Here is a 25,472-nt window from a genome sequence, read left to right as displayed (position 1 = left end):
CATTAGTGGCGGAAGTCATGATATCTTATATAATCAGAAGTGCAAATGGAGTGTGACAATTTGCTTATTTGATCGATTTAGAAAAACCCAAATATTTTGCAAATTACTTAAATTGTGAATTAGTTGTGTATGCCAGTTATTGATTTAAAATGATGATGACTTTTGTTCAATTAGTGTACAATATTTATAACGTGTGAATTAGGGCAACCTTCTTTAGCTTGTTTCTGAAACGGCACTGTCCACTTCTGTTCATCTTTGACCCACTTTTCCCTCTTCATCGCTCTGCCTGTAGTCCCAACACCCTCCACCGGGTGTCGGCATACCTGTGTCTCCTGCCGGAGCTTCCCGACGGAGAAGAAACGTCCTACGAGAAAGAGTTTCTTCTGGAGCTGCTGGTAGGCACATCTTTTCATCTATGCTTTTCTGCCATGCACTCACTTTTGGCCAGTTTCTAAGGCTGCAAAATGAGGAGAAATGAAGATAGCAAATGTTTCGTTCAGTACTGGCAAGTCATAAATAAATAGGTCCATCTAATAGAACATAAACATGCGGGTTAATTTTTGTGATTGTTCACAGCATAGTGTCACACATTTGTGACTGAGATCATTTGGTGACTCCACGTTCACATAAACACCAATTCAAACCTTCTTTCCACATACGTGTATGTCACAGAAACCTGGATGGATACAGAAAAGTTGTAACACTTTACAACGAGGTCTCATTTGATAACATTCGTTAATGCGTTATCTAATTTGAACTAACAATAAGTGATTTATTTTTATAGCCAGGGCTGCCAACTCTCACGCTTTCAACTCTTTTCACACACTCTCACGCCACAAATCCATTTTCTCGCGCACAGAAAGATCGCGAAGCAAAGAGGACACGGAGACTGACAGACAAGACAGAGCAGGTTACTTAACAAATCTCAGCTCTCAGATTCTGTACATTTTATTGCGAAATTCAAACAATAAATACCGTTTTGGTGCTTGTAAATGTGACGTGACCGATCCCTAGCGGCACGTGAACTGATCATCTCTAGCTAATAGTGAACGAACACGAACAGGGTCCGAAATTAACACCCGCCAAGCGCCAAATGCGGGTAGATTTTCCATTTGGCGAGTAAATCTCAAAAGGCTATCCGCCACACTGGCGGGTGAATGTTCATACCAAAATAGTAATGTAATAAAATGTTTGTCCCGCCATAGTCATATCTGATCGGTGAGTAGCCGAATGTAGACGAACTGCTGCGCGTGTGACAGGGCGCATGTTTAACTGAAGACCGAGCAGAGAGAGAGAGAGCGAGCCCCGGTCGCGCGCGCGCTCTCTCTCTCTCAGTGGAGCCAGGCGAAAGTATAAAGGCTTCACCGTCTCCTAAGCGCTGTCTTCAGCATCCCACAATCTTCAGCAAATTAACACCCGCCAAGCGCCAAATGCGGGTAGATTTTCCATTTGGCGAGTAAATCTCAAAAGGCTATCCGCCACACTGGCGGGTGAATGTTCATACCAAAATAGTAATGTAATAAAATGTTTGTCCCGCCATAGTCTTATCTGATCGGTGAGTAGCCGAATGTAGACGAACTGCTGCGCGTGTGACAGGGCGCATGTTTATCTGAAGACCGAGCAGAGAGAGAGAGAGCGAGCCCCGGTCGCGCGCGCGCTCTCTCTCTCTCAGTGGAGCCAGGCGAAAGTATAAAGGCTTCACCGTCTCCTAAGCGCTGTCTTCAGCATCCCACAATCTTCAGCAAATTAACACCCGCCAAGCGCCAAATGCTGGTAGATTTTCCGTTTAGCGAATAAATAATAAAATAAAATGTTCGGACACTCGGGAGGTCGTGAGATATTGCACACGTTTCGAGTCAGTTAAACTGATAATCGCGTCAAAGCAGCTGGTACACGGCACGACTGTCCGGCGGCAATCACATGAGCTTTCGAGCTAAACACAAGAGACACAAGAGGAGTTTTCAATGTTGCAGGCAATAGCTTCAGATAGAAAATGACAGAAATGTGTGTGCAAATGAACAGTAGCCATTCCTTTCAACATAAAAACGAGAGAGAGAGAGAGAGAGAGAGAGAGAGAGAGAGAGAGAGAGATTGAGTGTGTGTGTGTGTGTGTAAAAAAAAAAAAAAAATGTTTGTTATAGCCTAAATTTCAAATTTTGCTCTGGACAATTTTTTATGTTTGTATTCAACATAATACCTTATTATCTCAATTAAATGTACTGAAATTAATGTATATGTGACACAAAAAGGCTGTTTATTATTTTGGCTGGTAAAAAATATGCTTGGCTGGTGGATTTTTTCCTCTACCAGTCCCCGTGGCAGGTGAGCCAAAAAGTTAATTTCGGACCCTGAACACGAATGAACAATGTTGAAAGATAGTACAACTTACCGAAATGTATATTCCCCATCGATCAATCAGTGTTTTTCAACCGCGGAAATTGGTGGAGAACAATTGTGTCACAACATTTACCTCAGGAAAGCCATTTAATGACCATAATATAGCACGTTAGTTGGCTAGAAAAAAGAGCTATAGAGAGTATTTTGCTAAATATGTGTAGGCTACTATATTACATATTTATTATATTTTTACTTGTAAAATTTTATTTCATTTTATCGTATCATTCTCGTATCATTAAATAAAGTTATTATAATAAAAACGCATTTGAGTTATTTTTAACTTTAATTAATACTACCAGCTGATAGGGCTCTCTGTGGAGGTGAGGTGTTTTTTTTTTGTTGAGAAAATAAAGTAAATACTATCTTGTACGATCCCGAAAAAAAGTTTGTTGGTGCTTCCGTGACTACTTCGCTCAGAGAACCTGTCAATCACAGCTGTCAATCATGACGTTACACCACAGTTTTTATAGCATCCTGTAACTAGCTTAAAACAAACTTATTTTAAAGGGGTCATGACACGTTTTTTTTATTTTTTTATTATTATGTTCCCTTAGGTGCAATTATAGTATTACTATAGTTTTTTTTACAAAAAAACTTGTAAAATGTAGTGATTTATGACCTTTTCCCGCCCTGTTTCTCATCCTCTGATTCACACAGTCTGTTTTGGGGGTGTTTCCCCTTTAAGAGTTCAGTGTTAACGCCCACTGTTATGATTGGCTAACGTCAGTGCCTATGCATCAATTATTAACGCCCCCAGCCAGAACATTTGCAGATTCGGCGTATTTAAAAAGTAGTTTAAAGTTTTAAATACATTACTTACAGTTTGCGTCGTCGTTGTTGAGCCCAGAATAGTCGGCACGGACTTATCTTTGAGCAACAGTTTTCTGGCAAAGCCAGCATCATTTTGGGATTTGTTCTCAAAACAGTCATCCTTCAAATGTATAGAACAAACGCTTAAACTAACACTGCCGTGACTGGGACGTCCGCAAAAAATAAAGTGCATCCATTTTTCCCTGACGACTGGATCTTTCGCAGCGTATTCAAAGATGTTGTTTGTCCACAGCCAGGAACAGCACATCTGCGGCATCGTAATCTCCCTGTACACAGACCCACTCGCTGTCCGTCGACTGAACACTTGTGAGGCGCGCGGGCGCGACGATACGAAATGAGCGTAGTTGTCTTGCGCTTAAAGCGTAGTTGTCTTGTGCTGGAGGCGGTCATATGCAAACGCTGGTACGTCACTTCGCACCGTGACGTCACTTCTTACCATGGATCCAGAACGAGCTGTATTTAGAGCTTGATTAAATAAATGATTCGTTTATAATGGGGAGGACGTCTTAAGCTATGAAACTTGCAGGACGTTTTAATGGTACAAAGACCTCTTATATACCAAAAGATCAAGGCAAATTTGGTTTCTCATGTCATGACCCCTTTAAAAACAGACACTTGTACTTACACCAGCTTGTACTTACTTTATTTTATTTTATTTCTTTTCAAAAAACGACAGTAAATGACAGAAACCACCTTTGTAAAAAAGATATTTGAAGTGTAATTTAATTTAGTTGTTCTCACGTCCTGTTGAATAACATGGGGAGGCGGGGTTTATGACCTATACTGGACCAGCCACCGGGGGGCGATCGAGACGCTTTGGCTTCACTTTTCAGGGCTTGTGCTGCACGCTTGTTCTCAACTGGTTTGGTCATGGGACACGCATTTAAAACTAAATTAAGGAATTTGAACCAAACAAAGTTTTAGATGAATATGCTTGCACTCTGTCACTAGATATATTTAAAATAATGTAGGCCGTTTTTTACTGGTAACATCAGACGTTTGGCATTATCAGGACACAAATATCCCCCCATTGCATTATTATACATCAAAATGATATATTAGTTTAATGTAGTGCTGCTGACACTAAAACTCTGTAAACTTTATTTTTTTTCTCACACAGTAATTTTCATTTTGGGTGAACTATGTATTTGGGTGATGCATATTGTCACTATCCACTATACATGTTGCATTTTTGTATTGCGATATATTGATACACCCATACTTTATATACAATTTCATCAGTGTTTGAGTGTGTATTTTTTATTTGAGTTGCAGTATTTATTTGCACATTAGGGTTTGAGTCTCCGTGTCTCGGTTCAGCTCACTGTAGTTTAGTGTCGGGGGACGAACAAACACGTTTAAAAGGTTTTGCACAAAATGTCTGGATTCTGATTGCGGATTATATTACATTTGCTACATTCTCAATTTATAAGATCTGTTCGTGTTTGACTGCTTTAAGTGTCACTGTTATCGATGTTTTAGACCCATTGGTGGTCCTGCTCCGGCATGTTTTAATTACTCGCTCCAAATCTCATCAAGAACGGGAGCATTTCCTCTTTAATGCCGTCGCTGCGCTGGAGTCGGGGTCAGGCGGTCATTCGAGTGTTTCCAGCTGAAATCTGGTTATATTCATGTGCTGCGGCCCACAACAGAGGCAGAGCGGGTCACAAACCAGATAAAACACTTCATTAAGCTCCAACAGGATAAGCTGCCCCAACACTCCTGATTAATTCATTTGATTTTCTCAACGCGCCGTCCCACGTGAGCCGCCCGACTCCTTTTCTCATTGCGATTGTTTCATGTTTTCTCAGCAGAGTTGTCTCGCAGCGTTTCCTCATTTGGATTTTAACATAAAATAATGGTTTTGTAGTGATCTGAAAGCACAGGAAACTTTTAAAAGTGTAGTGCGTATAACGGTTTCTTTTAAGAAAGGCTTTGAGACTGGGCTTTGCACTGCACAGTTTACGATAAATTACTCAAACACACAAAAACAACCTTTAGATTTGCCTTCAAAATCTGTACGCAGGATTGTGTGCTGGAGAACATGTTTACATTTGTACTTGTTTCAAAACACTCATTTTTTTTCTTCAATTCACTTTTATTTGTATAGAGCTTTTCACAATACATATTGTTTTCAAAGTCCACGTTACAATTTAGAGTAATCTGTTATTTCTGTTCAAGTTATGTACTATTTCAGAAATATACTTTTCTTTTTTATATACTTTTATATAGAAATATACTTTTCTTATTTATTTATATATATATATATATTATATATATATATATATATATATATATATATATATATATATATATATTAGGGCTGTCAATCGATAAAAAAATTTAATCGCATGATTGTCATGAGTTAACTCGCGATTAATCGCACATTTTTTTTATTTGTTCTAAATGTACCTTAAATTAATACTTTTCAAGTTTGTAATAGTCTAATCATTATGGACATGGATAAATATGTATGCTTTATGCAAATGTATGTTTATTATTGAAACCATAGTCAACAGAGCATGAAGACGAGACATGTTTCAAAGGCCACAGATGTTTTTCAAAGAACGTGTTCATGTCTATTAGACACATGAAGAAAGAGCAAAGAAGTACCAGGTTCCCATTACTCCTCTTTCTTTGCACTGAGCGATTTACTAAAACAAACATGTTTAGATTTCTGCATGGCAGGGCAGCTCTTCTGAAAATGCTCAATGTACATTTATTTTTTATTATTACATTAGTTTGTCTCTCTCTGTGCCCATTTTGATGAAGCTAAATTCTCAATAAAACTGTTTTTATTGGTATATTCACTGTTTCTGTTGTCAAACAACGGAATTAATATGAAATAGTGACTGAAACGCGACCCATTAGGACATAACCAGCTCTCCCTTCCAAGATGTTAATCTGCACAACAATCCTGATAATCGAGCCGTCACCTGATGAAATCAAATCCACATAAGATAAAAGCAATATCTGTGCTGTGATTTCGGCTATACTTGCATGTAAAATTAGAGAAGCAACATAATATCTGTGTTTAACTGAATTAAAGCGCTGCTCCTCTCTGCCGCGAGAGAGAGAAATCGCTAAAGGGGTCTGCAATGTCGCTAAGTTGGTAACACTGTATCTCCATTTCTCCAACTAGAGGTTGGGCTACGGGTCAAACAGAAAATAATTAATAATTAATAAGCGCTGATTAATAATTAATGCGTTAATCGCGCGTTAAAAAAATTAGTGCAGTTAATATGATTTTGCGTTAACGCTTTATTAACGCGTTAACTTTGACAGCACTAATATATATATATATGCGCTTACAATAAAGATTGTTTCAAAGCAGCTTTACAGAGATAACAGGAAAATAATGCAACAACGTTTGTTTCCAGAAGAAAATAGCGTCACAGTCCAGCTTAAGTAAATTCAGTGATGGTTCATTTTTGTTGTAAAAAAGTTATTAATTTAGTTAATTTATATATACCGGTGTGTGTGTGTGTGTGTGTGTGTATATATATATATATATATATATAGCCGTTCTGGAGAAAACAGTGATGTCCTCGTCTAGCTCATTTCAGTTCTCTCATATAATGCTGTCAATTAAATGTTTAATTTAATACATATACAAATCACACAGTTAGCTAATAATGTATTAATTTAAACTATGTATTAATTTAATGCAGGAACAATGAGCTCATTGAAGTAATGAATACATGTCTGGCTCTTCAAATGGTCATGGGATGTGATTGGCCCAGTTTGCGCTGTGATGCGTGTATAGCCTACATTTGGCCGTCTGCTGTGTTTGAAGGGTAAATGGCACAGCGTGATTGGTCCAGCGGGCAGATGATGTGGTGGTTCATGGCTGAGAGGAAACAAACCTCACCACACCGCTCTCTCTTCTGTTCAGGTGTCCCACCACGAGAGACGGATCTCCCAGATCGAGCAGCTCAACCAGATGCCTCTATATCCCACCGAGAAGATCATCTGGGACGAGAACATCGTTCCCACAGAGTACTATTCAGGAGAAGGTGGGCGGCTTTGATTATGAGTTCACTGCATAGCACTAATACTATATTACACCATATACTGTCGGGCTGTCACTTTTTGTTCGAAGATCGATTGCACAATCGATCGGACCAACCAACACAAGTTTCGAAAATTAAAATAGGGAATCGATTTTAACGGCTTTCAGGACGCAGAATGCGCGGCGCTGGCCGCTTCAGATACAACGCGATTTGCGCGATTGAACTTTGACCGCGGCGTGCGCACCGCTTGGTCGACCCAGCAACAAAACGTCTCGCGCTATCTGTAGCCTATTGAATGGCTCAGGCATTGAACCGCACAGTCCAATGGCATAGATCTGACCAATTGTTGGTGTGTTTTGGAGGTAAAAACAAAAGAGCTGCTTTCACAAAACAGAATGTCTCAAGCAAGCCATTGAAATGAATGGGTCTCATAGCGCCGCGCATGCCGTGCCCTGTCTGAAAGAAGCTTTCTCTCATAGCGCGTCCAGCTCGTCACGATACGCCCGCAGCGAACGCGCATCACACAGCAACTGCAGGTTCTGATAAACACACATGACAGCAAATGATAGCCTACTTCTGCATAAGGTGTCGCCAGTATTTAGAAAATTTCAAGCGTAGGCTACAGATAGCTTACAGACTCGGGCTACAGGCTACGTAGGTGAAATTTGTTTGACATTTCTAATGGTGAAAACAGTCATGCTAAAGCCTGCAGTAATGTTTTTCATTGATGTTATGGCAGTCCACTCGGCTTTTCGAGAATGTTACACTCCTGTTTGTAATTGTACACGAAATTTCATGCCAATAAATCATCAGAAATATTGTATTATTGAAATATTGGATTGGCCTATATTTGGCGTTGAAAATGGAAACGTCTTTAGACATGGAAAATCGATTTTACAATCGATTCAATGAACACTTATGTCTCGAAAATCGAAAAGGATTTTTTCACAAAAGTGACAGCCCTAATATCAGTCAAAACCTACATGTATTCAGACTCCTTCAACATTTCTCACATTATCACAGTTTATTCGCTATAGTTTAGTAGAAAATGGTAATAAAATATGACAAGTGAAATCAAATCAGTGGATATTTGACAGGTTTTGTCCGTCCTTCTGTTAGACTGTCTCACACATGAGTTATGTTGAATATCTGTCAGCTGTTAAATTTAACTACACCATTACATAATACCAGTTTAGCTCAACCAGTGAGCAAGCAAAGCTTCATTGTGTTCAGTGTGTGTGTAAAAAGAGCATTAGCAATTAATGAAAAAACACATGATCAGGTCAAAGTGTCTGAATCATTTTTATAAATTTTACTGGTAGTCACTTCATGAAGCATTTTTTGGGTATAATTTGTCAGTTTATTTAGCTCTCCTCACTTACATAAATGAACTATAGTGTCCTGCACACACTAGTAAAAAAAAATCTGGTGTCTTAATTTTTGGTTTGACTGTACCTTGGCATTAATGGAAATAAAGTAACAAAAAATGTATTTACTCTTTTTCATATTATATTCATTCCATAAAACACAAAAAGAGACATTTTGGAGGATGATCAGCTCTTTTCCAAACAACAACAGTTTTATAGTGACCATGTATTTCAAACACAAAAGATACAAAAAAATATAATAAGTCGCCCATATAAATTATAATTTTAATATAACATTCATTCACATATTCAAGTAATTATTCCCTGCTAATCTTCCCCTCACCGAAAGGTCTGAAAATGTTTGAATATGTGCCAAATATGACATCAATAATTCCCAAGTCCATTGGTGCCAATTTTTGCAAATTATAAAAAAAGCTGCATAAAAATCCCCCTTTTCTGTGTGTTTGGAGTGATGAGCATGTAATGACAGAATTTATTTTTGTTTGAGCTTTTCTTGTAGTAATATCTGGTTTGAAACTATTATTTGAATAATGATGCAACCGAGAATATTTGTTTAGCTGAAAAATAATTTTGGGTTCGAAGCCGTTTTGGAGGGCTGACTAACACGGTTTACATGTTTATATATTTTTTTAAAAACACTAGAAACATAATTATTTAATTAAAAAGTTGAAGTAAAAGCTGCCTTGTGTGCAATCACATTTTTTTTATATAATTTTTTTTTATGTACAAGTTTATATTTGAGTGTTGATTATTAAATAAATTTGTATTAATTGGTTATTACACAATTTTTCATTTGCATTTTCAGTGTGCAAAGTTAATTTTGGTTCATCACTATATTTCAAGCTTTAGGTGTAAAAAACTCAGTAAAGCATCTAACTGCTGTTGTTGTGTGTGAATCTGAAGGTTGTTTAGCTCTTCCGAAGCTGAACCTGCAGTTTCTGACCCTTCACGACTACCTCCTGAGGAACTTCAACCTCTTCCGACTCGAGTCCACCTATGAAATCCGCCAGGACATCGAGGACGTTGTACTACGGATGAAGCCATGGTTTGTGAAACATTTTTTGCATCTTAACAAAAAAAAGGCACTTTCCCATTATTATACCTTTATTTAACCAGGAGGTCCCATTGAGATTCAAAATCTCTTTTACAAGAGAGACTGGCCAAGGTAACAGCCAAATCACAACAAATGCATACATAACAAACACCAAATTACAATTTCACGATATTTTCACCCATAGTTTGCGATGTGGATGTACTCATTGACTATTTAGACAGTCGTTTAAATGGAAGTTGTGACTCGTCTATAAGTAAGAACCCCTCTAAAGACTTGTGTGTGTGATCCATCTGAGCACGTAATCTATGAATCATACAGTTAAATCCCATAATAATTGCTGCTAAACGCCACACACTTGGTGAATGATCTCATTACGATTCTGAAGCTCATTTATTGTTTTTGGAGTTGAAGTGAATACGCGATGGGCATTTGCTTGCTTCGGCTATCACACCGGCGTGCGTGTGCGGAGTATGGTTATCCATGGCTCTAGTGGAGTTATGCCAGTTTATAATGGCACATCAAACTTTTCTGTTTTAATTCTGTATGAATCTAAAGCACTATTCGGACGGGATTAACTTTACAAGGGTAGATGGAGTTATGTAATTTTACCACAGGACGTCTGTAATTAGGGATGTCCAGATCCGATCACGTGATCGGAAATCGGGCCCGATCACGTTGTTTCAGACTCGATCGGAATCGGACGTAACCTCCCGATCAGGACTCGGACATACATTATATATATATATATATATATATATATATATATATATATATATATATATATATATATATATATATATATATATATTCATTCATTATTTTTTGACACACACATCTATAGTTATGCGCCCTTTTGACTCCACACAGAAACAGCAACGCGTGCGGCATGACGTCACTTTTTTTTGCAGAGACGCTATTGGTTATTGGCAAAGTAGAAAACGGAAGCAAGCTGAAAGCGCGAATATGTCTGCGGTGTGGAGATACTATAAAGTTGATGAAAACAACATTGCCATAGCAAACTGTGAAGTATGCAAACTTGGCATTGCAAGAGGTGGGAAGACTTTTTAGTGCCGTTTAGTGCCGTTGCAAACGTCCTTGATGAGAACAGAAACAGGCTCAAACCTGACAATGTAGAGATGTTAGTTTTCATTAAGAAAAACATACATTTCCTTCAGTGAAACCTACTACTGTGATGACAGTAAGAGTTAGGAGTGCAGTTCCTAAAAGCACATTACTGGCTTTGCAGCAAACACTGTGGCACTTTAATTTTTTTATTTGTTTACATGCCTGCCGGAAATTTTAAGTTGAGGTGCTATTTGTTTTTATATTAGACTTTTTTTATATTTACTGTTGCACTTAAGTCCAAAAGTGTATAATTTGTTATTTATTATTTGATTGTTCAAGCTACCTCAGAAGTGCTCTGTTTGTTAACAGAGTTGTTGAAATAAGGTGAATTAAATAAAAAATATGAACATCCTGGATCTGTTTTTTCACTCTTTTTTTTGTTCTTTTTTTATGTATAATAGAAGTATCGGATCGGGACTCGGTATCGGCAGATACTCAAAAATCAAATGACTCAGACTCAGACTCGAGGGCAAAAAAACCTGATCGGGACATCCCTATCTGTAATATTAATGGCCAATTCGCACAGGATAAGATATCTCAGTAAAACTAGCAGAAGTGGGAGAGTATCTCGATTTACACTCCGCCATCATTCCTGTTGCATGTGCGTAATTGTATTAGCCTACGTTGCTTCCTGATATCACGTGCACAAACACGTATAACTGTTTTATATATGTTTATATATAGGTTATGTCCGGTCGAACGATGTATTAATTAACTTCAGATTGTGTTGGTAATAGGCACTTAACTAACGCTAAAAGATGTTTCGTGCCTCTAACAAGTGCTTTCGATCTTCTTTCTGATCTGAAGTGAGTGGAAAACATTTGAGTTTTGCCACGGACTTGTCACAGGCTTTTTCAAGCGTCTCCAAACTACTTTTAAACAGGAAATGACAAATATTTATGTACAGATTTACTGCGGGTCTGTTCGCACAGGATTAGTAGCCTATCACCTGAGGTCATTTTTCCGGACCTTTTTACTGATGGTAAAAGTCGCCGTAATCTTTACTGACATTGTCCGTCATGATTACTGAGATGCACATTCGGACGGGACTAATATCACAGAGAAGCTCTGGTAATAATTACTTTACCCCACCTCTCCATGTTACACTAGTCCCTTCCGAATAGGGCTTAAGCGCATGATCTGCTGTGAAACACAAAAGCAGATGTTTAGCAGAATTTTGATATCCAGTAAAAATTAATCGCTGTCAAACTCCAGAAATGATAAAAAGCACCGTAAAAGAAGTCCGTATGATTTGTGTGCCGTTTCTGCTGTAAGTCTTCTGAAGTTATATGATAGCTTTGACAAGAAGTTATTATATGCTGATAAAAATCTTCATGTAAATGTATGTATTCAGATGTGGTGTCATGCCAGGTTCGCTGAGAGCCACTGCAGAGATCGTCACTGAATAACCTCCATATTCTCACTTCAGAAGACTTGAGATTGTGTGTTTTCTTCTTTCTTGAAGCTTGACAACCACTGGTCAGCATTGACTTGATTGTGTTTTGAATGCTGTGGTCAGCATTGATCCATTGATGTGTGGTTTGTTAGGATAGGACAATATTTGTTTGAGACACAACTATTGAAAATCTGGAATCTGAGGAGCAAAAAAATGTAAACATTGAGAAAATCTCCTTTGAAGTTGTGCATTTATGTTCACGATTGTGCTGCATTCACTCACAAATTATTATTTTATATATATTTACGGTAGGAAATTTACTAAATCTTCATGGAACATGATCTTAATATCCTCATGATTTTTGGCATAAAAGAAAAATGGATAATTTTGACCGATGCAATGTATAGTTGCGATTGCCACAGATATACCCGTGCGGCTCCAGACTGGTCCAGGGTCACATATGTTGTGTGTGTGTTGTGCTAACGTTGAGGGCTCTGTCACCAGGCAGTCGGAGTATGGAGGAGTGGTGTTTGGAGGATGGGCTCGAATGGCTCAGACCATCCTGTCGTTCTCTATTGTGGAGGTGGCCAAGCCCAACATCGGGGAGAACTGGCCGGCCCGCGTCCGTGCTGACGTCACCCTCAACCTCAACATCCGGGATCACATCAAAAACGAGTGGGAGGGTAAACGGCTCTTTCTCCGACTCGGCAAACACTGACAACACGTTTAAAAACCACACCAGCAAAGCCAGAGCTGAACTGAAGTAATATCTAGGCAAGGCAACAGTTTCGTTTAGATTAAGTTGAAGTACTAAATGGTAACACTTTACAATAAAGTTAATTCGTTAACATTAGTGTTGAACTAACAATGATCAATACATTTGTTACTGTATTAGTTAATCTTTGTTAATGTTAGTTATTAAAAATACAGCTGTTCACTGTTTGTTCATGTTAGTTCACACTGCATTAACTAATGTTAACAAGTACAACCTTTTAGTAAATGCTGAAATTAACATTAACTAAGATTAATAAATGCTGTAGAAGTACTGTTCATTATTAGTTCATGTTAACTAATGTAGTTTACTAATGTTAACTGATGAACATTATTGTAAAGTGTTACCAACTAAATAAACTAAAAACGTAGTAAACTATATATATAAAAAAATGTACAGTGTAATTAACAACATTTAATAAAATGAATACAGATTACAAAATTCAATTCAGATTTATTTGTGTAGCGCTTTTCAGAATACACATTTCGAAGCAGCTTTACAGAAAATATTAGTCAATATGAGTCCAAATTACAATTTAGAGTTATCAGAGGAAACGGTCTGCGTTATGTATTTCAGAACTGTACATATACAAAGTCACAGTTAGCTAAAAATGTATTAATTATGAAAAGCTCTACAAAATTACACACAAATACATCAAAATGCTGCATAAAAAAAGAAAATAAAGTATATTAATTTATAAATGAATAAAATGAAAACGGAAAAATATGAACTAAAAAAACACAAACGGCACTCACAATTTCTTCAGCACGTTAAAATGATTATGCTCCCTTCATCCTTCAATCTCTTCACATCATGGCTGGTTGTTCCAGGTCTGCGGAAACACGACGTCTGCTTCCTGATCACGGTGCGGCCCAACCTGCCGTACGGCACACGCTTCGAGCGCCGGCAGCCGTTCGTGGACCAGGCCGGGCTGGTGTACGTGAGAGGCTGTGAGGTGCAGGGCATGCTGGACGACAAGGGCCGCGTCATCGAGGAGGGTACGAGCGTTTACTGACTCCACTGGACCTTATGAGCCGGTTTCTGTCGGCCGTTTGGTCAGCAGACTGACTCTCAGTCATAAGTCATAAGCAGATGTATTTGCCCCGCGGTCACTCAATAACAAAACGAGCTGTTTTTGAAGCTTGATTAAATAAATGCTTTGTTTCTAATGAGAAGGACACTTTAAGCTCTGAATCTAGGAGAGCGATAGATCCCCACGGCCCATGAACACGGCTCTGACCCGATAAGATGAGCGATAAATCCATTAGCTGGCCCAGATCTCTCTCTCTCACACTGACCCCTGGCCGTCCTCATTGCTGGACCTTGGGAATGTGGTCTAGAATCGCTGGTCATTTCTGTTCCAGTGATTTCAGTGTCAATTTACTTGACAAATTATTTACACAAATGATCCCCAATTTAGACGGATTACTGAATATGTATTTCCTTCATTACAATTACAGTTATTCATTTAGCAGAGGCTTTTATCCAAAGCCACATTCGATTACATTGTGACTCTGATTTATGGATTTATTATTGTCAAACAGATTACTTTAAAAATCTTTGTATTGTTACAAGATTAAATGTTCTGTTCACTTGACTTTCAGGAAGTATGTTTTTATATACAAAGATGTGATGTATTGATTATTGTGTCCAGGTCCTGATCCGAAGCCCAAACTGAGAGGAGACACCAGGACGTTTCGGGTTTGGCTCGACGCTAACCAGTACCAGCAGGACATGACCAACAGCATCCAGAACGGGGCCGAAGACCCCTATGAGACCTTCAATATTATCATGAGACGCAAACCCAAAGAGAACAACTTCAAGGTCAGACGCTTCCTCCTGTATATTCCTGCCACTGCACTAGGGTTGGGTACCGAAACTCGGTGCCAATAGGGAACCGGTTCCGACATAAACGGTAGTAACCAGACCGAATAAGAACGAAAATTTCGGTGCCTGATTTCGATGCCTGACTTTTTTTTTACTGGCCCCTGTAAAACATCTCGCGGCCCGAATGCTCCAATACATATAAATAAAACAAGTCCAGTTAACCAGCAGAGCATTCGTTTCGTTCGTTTGTTAAATAAGAGTGTTTTCACGCGGATACAGTGTTTTCACCTCGCGCACACCGCATGCACTGTCACTCGGACGCGCGCCGATTGCGGAGACTCTCTATTTGTTCCGGTGTAATCACAAACTATAATGCACACAAACGTGTCCCTGCTTTGATATACAACCACTGATGAGCATAATCGGTTTTGATGAGGAAAAAAAACAGTACGAATGCGGATTAGAACCCAGAACCTCTGACACGCTTGACGAACGTCCAAGTTCACCAGCTGCCAGTTGTCTCTATTTTTGCGTATATGATACGCAGTTTTTTAGCCTACCCACTTCATTGCGTGTAACACACACGCACCCCACACCACTAATTCTACCCAAACTGGTAACACACACGCACCCCACACCACTACTAAACCTACCCTAACCAACCCATGCGTATCCTATGCACGTAAAAACTTTTCGCGTATAAATTACACGATAAACACATTGGGCCCTATTTTAACGATCTGAAACGCAAGTGTCAAAGTGCAAAGCGCAAGTAACTTTGTGGGCGGATCCCGGCGCTGTTGCTATTTTCCCAGCGGGATAAATGACTCTTGCGCCCGACGCAAATCTAAAATAGGTTGGTCTGAAGTAGCTTCATTATTCATAGGTGTGGTTTGGGCGTAACGTGAAATAAACCAATCAGAGCGTCCTCTCACATTCCCTTTAAGAGCAGACGCGCTTGTTTCATGGCGGATTGCTATTATAACGGCGGATTTGCCAGCGCGCGCCAGGAGCAGTTCACAGCCGAGGAAACCGACGTTCTCGTCAGGGCCGTAAAACACAGAGAAGTGACATTGGGGGTGATGGGAGAAACCCACCCAAATTAGCTTCGGTTAAACATGCGTATAGTAAATGTGTAGCCTAATCTAGATTTTTTTATTTTTTTTATCTAGATAGATCTTTTTCACATCTTCACGGACACAACAATGATTTCCCTTGTGTGTTAATATTTTTCCTTGTAATAATGTATGATTTGCAAAAATGAAAACTGCTGCATCTGTTTATATTAGAGAATCAAAGTGGATGCGCGTTAACATTATGGCCATGCACGCGCCCTTAAAATACCATATCACTAACGCGCAAAGCGCCACTGTCTTTAGACAGTTTTTTTCCTGGTCAATGGCGCAATTGCTTTCTAAAACTGGAAAATAGCACCATGGAAGTTTTGCGCCGGAACACACTCCTCTTTGCGCTGAACCGCCCCCGCGAGCGCAAGTTCATTTCCTAATTTACCGACGTGCGTCTGTGGAGGGAAAAGTCCGCTGTGCGCGGGTGCAAAATAGGAATGATACATGCGTCGGTGTTCAAAGTCAATTGCGCTGGGTGCAAGATAGGACCCATTGCGTGTTCTAGAGACACATTTAGTGTGATCGCGTCGGGACATCACAGATGATGATAACAGCAGCCGTTCCTCTTCGGGTCAGTCTATTAGGCCTGTTTTAATGCCAACTGCAAGTCTTGCATATCAAGTAGGCTAGCAAACACCGTTGCCATTCAACAGAGTGACAACGTGTGCAAAATGTTTTAACAAAGTTCCAACACTTCTTTATATGTTCAGTTTTTCTGCTCAGTGTCAGATATTTCTCTGCTTAAAGGGGTCATGACATGGGTTTTTTTATTTTATTATTATGTTCCCTTAGGTGCAATTATAGTATTACTATAGTTTTTTTTACAAAAAACTTTTAAAATGTAGTGATTTATGACCTTTTCCCACCCTGTTTCTCATCCTCAGAGTCAAACAGTCTGTTTTGGGGGTGTTTCCCCTTTAAGAGTTCAGTGTTAACGCCCACTGTTATGATTGGCTAACGTCAGTGACTATGCATCAATTATTAACGCCCCCAGCCAGAACATTGCGGATTCAGCGTATTTAAAAAGTAGTTTAAAGTTTTAAATACATTACTTACAGTTTGCGTCGTCGTTGTTGAGCCCAGAATAGTCGGCACGGACTTATCTTTGAGCAACAGTTTTCTGGCAAAGCCAGCATCATTTTGGGATTTGTTCTCAAAACAGTCATCCTTCAGAACAAACGCTTAAACTAACACTGCCGTGACTGAGAGACGTCCGCAAAAAATAAAGTGCATCCATTTTTCCCTGACGACTGGATCTTTCGCAGCGTATTCACAGATGTTGTTTGTCCACAGCCAGGAACAGCACATCTGTGGCATCGTAATTTCCCTGTACACAGACCCACTCGCTGTCCGTCGACTGAACACTTGAGGCGCGCAGCGCGCGGGCGCGACAATGATACGAAATGAGCGTAGTTGTCTTGCGCTTAAAGCGTAGTTGTCTTGTTCTGGAGGCGGTCATATGCAAACGCTGGTACGTCACTTCGTACCGTGACGTCACTTCTTACCATGGATCCAGAACGAGCTGTATTTAGAGCTTGATTAAATAAATGATTCGTTTATAATGGGGAGGACGTCTTAAGCTATGAAACTTGCAGGACGTTTTAATGGTACAAAGACCTCTTATATACCAAAAGATCAAGGCAAATTTGGTTTCTCATGTCATGACCCCTTTAAATTAAAAGTCATAATATGTGAAGACAAAATGTTGATCTTAACTTTGTTTTGTTTTGTTAATGTTTTACATCAATAGCCTATTAAACAGCACTTTTCATTTAATCAGAAATCAGAAAATATTTAAATATTTAAGTTAATATTGTGTCCAGTTTGGCCCTGTAAATAAAAGGGTATTATTTTGTGACAAAGTGTGTGCGGTTTCGCTTAAGTACCGGTTCAAGAACCGTTTAAGCACCGGAACCGTTTAAAAAATACAGAGTAGGTACTGGTATCGGATAAAACCCAACCGATACCCAACCCTACACTGGACTCACACTACCAGACCGCTGACCAGTGTGTGGTTATCGCTAACTAAAGCTAAAAGTATAAAAAACAAGGTTTGTTAATTGAAGTAGTATTAACTGAAATTAAATTATTTAACTTACTAAATTTGATTTAACTTATTTCAATTAAAGGATAATTCCGGTATTTAACACCTTGAGTCTATATTGTAGTTTGTTTTGGATGAACAAGAGTGGTGGACAACATTTTTTTGACAATGGTTCCTCTCTCGAGTTTTTGACTATAATAGAATTGGCCATGGACCCATTTAACATGGGAGTCAATGGGCATGTCCGAAAATGTCATTAAAACAAAATGTTGCAAAACTGTGCAACAAAACTGTGCAACTCACCGAGTGATTAGTGATGTTAGTTGATGTTCCAGAAACAAAAAGTGTTGCGAAATACAGTGTCTGTCGTGTTTTATTCGTCATTTTGTAAAATCCCATTGAATTCTGTTGAAGGACTGAGTAACTTACTCGTTAATATAAATGCGCTACCGGAAACGGAAAGGGGGCTGTTTACATTTGGTCGATGTAGTCTTTTTGCTCGCTTCCGTTTCTCATAAGGCTAGCGAGCAGAGCAACTGTGCCCCGGGAGAGTAAGCGAAATAAACAAACAAAACCTTGAAAATATTGAAAGACGTGACCACTGACCAGTGCAATATGAAGTTGAACTCGACTGTGACCGTGAGTGTCCCGCGAGACATAAACATCGGTTATCGCCATCAAGTGGTCGGGAGTGTGCTAACGCTTCAGATTCAAATATTGAGCGGAAGTTACACGGTTGTGAAGTGTCTGAAAAAATAGTTCCACTATAGCAAAATAAACGGATTGGAATCATATATTGCGACGATATATTGTTTATAATCATCAACGAACATCACTAATCACTCGGTGAGTTTAACAGTTTTGTAAACGAACATTATTGGCTGTTTTAATGACATTTTCGGACATGGCCATTGACTCCAATGTTAAATGGGTCCATGGCCAATTCTTTTATAGTCAAAAACTCGAGACAGGAACCATTGTCAAAAAAATGTTGTCCACCACTCTTGTTCATCCAAAACAAACTACAATATAGACTCAAGGTGTTAAATACCGGAATTATCCTTTAACAAAAATATATAATTTTTTTATATATATATTTTGTATAGTTACCGGTAGTTGCCAAAGCAATATTTATTTTTAATAGTTTAAAGGGTTGGTTCATCCAAAAATTAAAATTGTCAATTTTCTCATCCTCTTGTAGACTTTTGTTCAACTTTGAAACACAAATGATGAAATCTAAGTGATTTCTGTCCGTCCATTGAAAGTCTATTGTCCCAAAACTCTGACACTTCAAAACGTTGATAAAGAGGTCGTGAAATAAATCCTTATGAAATAAAGCGTTTTAATCCAAGTCTTCTGTAGAGACACGATCGCCTTACATGACGGACACATTTAATGTAGACTTTTATTCACATATAAACATTATTCTGCGAACATAAACTAAAGCTTAATCATCAATACTTCAGCTTCTGTGATCCAATTTAAATGCTTTAAACTTTGTTTGACTTTGATCATTATTTATATGTGAATAAAAGCCTAAGTTTAATCTCTCAGATTTCATTTAAAATGTATTCATTTTTGTTACGAAGATGAACGAAAGTGAATAATGACAGAATTAAAACATTTCGGTGAACTATCCCTTTAAGTACTCAATTTACTAAAACTAAAAACTGAAATAAAAATATATAAAAACTACACAGACATTTTTTTTAAACAATCTAATAAAATGACAAAACACAAGTACCTAAACGTTAACCAACATTAAAATGGAAAATATAAAACAAGAACCAGCCAATCAGACAGGAATTATATATTCCCATTTAAACATCATCTAAATTAGTGGTCCAATCATCCACAATTATCAAACAATATTTCCTTGTTGCTTGCAGGCTGTGCTTGAGACCATTCGTAACCTCATGAACACAGAGTGTGTGGTTCCCGACTGGCTTCACGACATCATCCTGGGTTACGGAGACCCTGGTAGTGCCCATTACTCAAAGATGCCTAATCAGATCTCCTCCCTGGACTTCAACGACACCTTCCTGTCCATCGAGCACCTGAAGTCCTGCTTCCCCAATCTCACGGTGAAGGTGTCCGAGGAAGACCCCGCTCGACAGGTCCCGCCGTTCAGGTCAGAAATGGGCATTATTGGATAAATGCTACAAATGAGATGTGTGTATATATATATATATATATATACAGGGTGCGATTTGCCGGGGGGGATGCGTGGGATTTCCCCCTTTCTGGTCAATGTATCCCTGCCTCTGCTTAATTATTTTTATCCCCGGTGGGGATAAATTTATCCCCCCCTCAAAGTGATCATAGTGCTACTACATAGTGGCGAGACGGATCACAAAACTTATCACGGATCCGTGGTTTGATTAAAGTCAATTTTATTTTAAAATGATTACTCACTCACTCTTGAGCGTCTGGCGCGAGTGATTTCAATGTTAAGTCAATGTAAAGACGCGTTTACGCACGGCTAGAGGTCCTGCGGCGCGAATGAGGCGGTTAGCGTGGCGCCGTACTTATAGCCTCATTCGCGCTTCCAGTTCACGCGAATGAGGCGAATTGCTAACACAGATAATGCATCTGTCTTTTCTATCATTTCACTGTAGCTCAGCATCACGATGTAAAGTTAACGTTATTTCATGATCACAGTTCTGTGGAAAAATTGTGGGGAAAGATACGCTATTAGAGTAAAAATATTGCGTTAGGCTGCTTCATGAGTTAATAAGAAAAAAGATCTTACATTTCCTGCAAATGCAGTGATAAAGTTCACGTTGCATGATTTATTTTTATGAATAAAAATGTTTCAAAACATCCCCCCCTCTGTTTTTTTCACAAATCGCACCCTGTATATATATATATTAGGGGTGTAACGATACACGTATTTGTATTGAACCGTGTTGAACCGCTCATAATGTAAGAGGCGCTGGCGCGACCACAACATTGCCCAACATCAAATGGCAAACGTAATGAAAGCAGAATGAAACTTCGCTACATCGTTTATCGGTTTGGACCAATGCAGCGTGAGCTGATCTTGATCAAGCGACACTGTTACTACACAAGAGATCTAGTAAAGAAAGCATTTGAATTCTCCAATGAAGAAATATTATCGCTGCGAGATCTAGTGAGAAACATTCACATTTCTCCGTTATTAACGGATCGAACAGCGCTGACGTGGAGACCGGGAGACACATTGTGCCGTGAAGGAACTACCCAGTGTCCACAGATCCGCAACATTCATCATGGATTTACTGTAGTGACACTCACTGCAACCATGGAAGTTTGGCAGGAATAGTAAAAGCTATAATGCTTTCAAGTAACATTTCGTCGGTTTTATTTCGACATTATGAATAAAATTGCTGCCCTCAAATGTTAATCTGAACTAAAATAAACCTGTTTATAACTACTACAATATTACATTACATTTTTTCAAGGAGCTGTTTTTGTTTGATATGCTCCTAAGAAGAGTCAAGTATAGCTCATCATTGCTCAAAGTAAAAAATTATCATACTTTATGATGTTAGTTTTAATTTCTCTGGCATTTCTTTCTTTTTGCTGTATCGAAAATGTATCGTACAGTGTATCGTATCGAACTGAACCGTGAATTTTGTGAACCGTTACACTCCTAATATATACACACACACACACACACACACACACACACACACACACACACACACTCAAATTATTCAGACACCAGATATCATTTTTTTATAATTTTTTTACTAGTGGGTGCAGGACACTATAGTTCATTTATCTAAGTGAGGAAAGCAAATTATACCCAAAAATTCTCCATAAAGTGACTACCAGTAAAATGTATACAAATTGGGGACTAATAATTATCAACATAATTCATCTGTGAGACAGAAGGATGGACAAAAACAGTGAAATGAGTTCATAACTCTGAGTTCTTGTCATATTTTATTACCATTTTCTAAACTATAGCAAATAAACTGTGATAATGTGAGAAATGTTGAAGGTGTCTGAATACATTTAGGTTTGACTGTGTGTGTGTGTGTGTGTGTGTGTGTGTGTGTGTGTGTGTGTGTATATATGTATATATATATATATATATATATATATATAAAAATCGTTATTTTGAAATTGTAATAATATTTCACAATATGACTTTTGAACGGTAGACAGTGTATGTGGACTATTTGTACAAGGTTTATTGAAATTGTGAGTCTCTTCTCTGCCAGAATTCGATTCCCTGTGCAGACTGTGAAGGCTAAGAAGCGTAAAGCAAACGAGGAGGAGAGACGGGGTGAGGAAGATCAGACGCTGGTGGTGGAGCCTCATGTGATCCCCAACAGGGGCCCGTATCCCTACAACCAGCCCAAGCGGTGCGTGGAGGACCCGATCTCTCCAGCTAGATGCAGAATGCATGTCTGTATAAACACAATGGCTGCTCTGCAAAGATTGACATTTCTGTCCACTTCAACAGAAACACCATCCAGTTTACACCCACCCAGATTGAAGCCATTCGTGCAGGGATGCAGCCAGGCCTTACTATGGTGAGAAATCACGGTAACATTTTATTTTACAGTGTCCTTGTTACATATGTAGCATGTATTTACCATAGTAATAACAGTAAATGATGCATAATTAGATGCAACTAACCCTCGACCAAACCCTAATCCTACCCTAACCTTATAGTAAGTACATGTAGTTGCTTAGTATTACTCAGTACTTAAATATATAATAACGCTGCAACAAGGACACCTTAAAATAAAGTGTGACGCAAATCACTTACTACACTTTTTATTTATATTTATTTTTTCTTCCTGTTCTTTTAATTGACCTCCTTATGGATTACTCTACCATTCAAAAAAATGCAATAATTAAGGTTTTTAATAGTGTTGTCATAACACTGGAATTTCTAACTTCAATATGATGCCTTTAAAAATATCGATATTCGATACCAAAAAAAACCTGCCATTTTTTTATAATTATGTGACCGGTCCTGGCAAGATGAGTCTGAGTGCGCACTGGCTAAGCTGGAGGCAAAACAAGTGAAGCATTTTGGTCGATTTTTTAGGTTTTCACAAAAATGAGTTCATTAAGCCCTCGTCTAGCGATCCCAATGCTCCAAATAGCAATTAAACATCTAAAAGTATCTTTATCTTTTCTGAGAGAAGTACCTTTCCTTTGTTGTTGAACGGTAGTATATCATGTTTTCCACAAAAATTTTAAATAAAAAAACAACTCTTTTCAACATTGATAATCAGAAATATTTCTTGAGCAGCAAATCATCATATTAGAATGATTCTGAAGGATCATGTGACACTGAAGACTGGAGTAATGATGCTGAAAATTCAGCTTTGATCCCAGGAATAAATTACATTTCACAATATATTCCCATAGAAAACAGTTATTTTAAATTGTAATAATATTTCACAATATTACTGTTTTTACTGTATTTTTAATCAAATAAATGCAGAAACTTCTTTCAAAAACAAAATCGTAATTATTCCAAACTTTTGACCAGTACAGTATTATCCTCCCAGAAAGATGTCAGTCTCTCACTGCGGTCACTCGTATATCAGCTGGTTTTGAATCTGTAATTTAAGTGTCTGTGTGTTTATGTAAATGTAGTAGGGCTTTCTGTCTAAAACCTCCACATGTGCTGAAGGACTGTCAGCTCTGACAGGGAAAGATCATCAGCATCTCTTTTTAAAATCTTTCATCAAATCATCTGAATGTTGTTTCCCTCGGCTGTAGGTTGTTGGTCCTCCCGGCACAGGAAAAACAGACGTGGCTGTTCAGATCATCTCCAACCTGTACCACAACTTCCCCGAGCAGAGAACGCTTATCGTCACACACTCCAATCAGGTGCGCGACCGACACCGTTACTGAGGGAATGCATCACGCCGTGTTCACCAAACTCAAAGCTTTAGCATTCAACTACAATTAGCGTTTCCTCAACATCTACCAGAAATTGAAGTTACATCTGAGTTAAAACTATTTAAAATATATAATGAAATAAACAATGGACAAGATATAGTCATGTATTTATTTTCTGGATGTGTGTGTGTTTATTGGTCAGGCTCTGAACCAGCTGTTTGAGAAAATTATGGCGTTGGACATCGATGAACGTCACCTTCTGCGTATGGGCCATGGAGAGGAAGAGCTAGAGACTGAGAAAGATTTCAGCAGGTACACAGTACACACACACACACGCGCACACTTAACGGTTCTGTTGGCCAAATCAATTCTGATTTACTGTAGACTTCTCATGAGGAAGCAGTTTTCCCTGATGTTTTAAACCATTTACTATGAAAAGTCAAAAGGTCCTTTCTAATCCAAAAAGACCTTTTAATTGGAAAAATCCTCTATTGACATCAAATAACACTCACGTTTGACCTATGACCTGCCTAGTTTCTTGGGTAATAAGGAAAAAGCAGGATAATTATTCCTAAACAGCAAAATAACGATCGATTTAAAAGCAAAAAGTGTGTGAAAATATATGCTTTGAAGAGTCTGAAGAATCCTAATGTTAGAAACTGTGGCTCAGGTTTATTTTCAACACGACTTCTCAGCATGCTTTAGTGAACCTGTGAGCTTAGCTACTTTGCAGAATGAGAAAAAAATGAAAATGCCTGTGCAATACTGTATGTGACATCAGTGTCACAACATCCACCTCTGCACATCATGCCTTTAAAACTAACACACATACAGCATGACTCCTGTGGTTGGATTCACAAATGAATATCTGACAGTGAATCACTCAGAAAGATGACTTTTGAACAAAACAAGAGGAAGCGTTTGATACTAGGGGTGTTATATCGTGATATGTATTGTTGATGTAAACGATATGATTCGCCATATAGAGTTAGTTTTATCCAAGGCTCAGTTTACTGTATTTATAAGGTATAATTCATCCAAATTTATAAATTCTGTCACTGTGTTCTCATTTCAAACCTATACGATTTTCATTCAACTTCCAAACACAAATGAAGATATTTTCATGAAACCTGTCCCCCTGTTTATGAAACCTGTCCCTCCATTTAAAGTTCATTCCTCTAAAACCTAAAAGATCCAAAAAAATGTCATAAAGGCATCGTGAAAATAATCCATTTCCTAGTCTTCTGAAGAGACGCATTGGCTTTATATGATGAACAGATTCACAATGTTAAATGCTTGCGTCACACGCGGAAACAAAATGAGAGTGAGTAAATGCAGAAGTTACATTTTTGGATGAACTAACCAGTTTTGGATGAACTTTACAGTTTGTGAATAGTAATTTGATGCGTGACACAGCGAGCACCGGGAGAGTCTGTGTGCAAGTGTCTTGTCTGTGTTACGTCTGGTTCAGATTACACTTTTTTTGTCTGTTATGATAGTCACTGTGTCAGATTACGCCATTTTGACTCCTAAAAAATTGTTGTGTCGTGGACAAGAAACATGTCAGACTACACGTTGCTTCCCGACCAGTCATCACGTACTCACTCACTCACTCACTCACTCACTCACTCACTCACTCACT

General features: G+C 38.5%; 1 protein-coding gene across 1 annotated transcript in view; it reads left to right on the top strand.

Moving 5' to 3' along the window:
- aqr (aquarius intron-binding spliceosomal factor) overlaps nt 1–25,472 on the top strand; it is an 87,345-nt gene that overhangs the window by 25,527 nt on the left and 36,346 nt on the right. The window contains exons 14-24 of the mRNA XM_079633050.1: nt 293–395; nt 7,124–7,244; nt 9,533–9,674; nt 12,709–12,887; nt 13,807–13,974; nt 14,631–14,800; nt 19,864–20,105; nt 22,186–22,329; nt 22,431–22,500; nt 23,708–23,818; nt 24,033–24,142. Coding sequence (XP_079489176.1) covers nt 293–395; nt 7,124–7,244; nt 9,533–9,674; nt 12,709–12,887; nt 13,807–13,974; nt 14,631–14,800; nt 19,864–20,105; nt 22,186–22,329; nt 22,431–22,500; nt 23,708–23,818; nt 24,033–24,142 — 1,560 coding nt within the window. The remainder of the gene's footprint in view (nt 1–292; nt 396–7,123; nt 7,245–9,532; nt 9,675–12,708; nt 12,888–13,806; nt 13,975–14,630; nt 14,801–19,863; nt 20,106–22,185; nt 22,330–22,430; nt 22,501–23,707; nt 23,819–24,032; nt 24,143–25,472) is intronic.

This window comes from Phoxinus phoxinus (genome assembly GCF_949152265.1).
Source record: "Phoxinus phoxinus genome assembly, chromosome: 13".
In the NCBI taxonomy this organism is placed as follows: Eukaryota; Metazoa; Chordata; class Actinopteri; order Cypriniformes; family Leuciscidae; genus Phoxinus; species Phoxinus phoxinus.
Note: the sequence above shows the minus strand (reverse complement) of the source record. Positions and strands in the feature narration are given on the sequence as shown.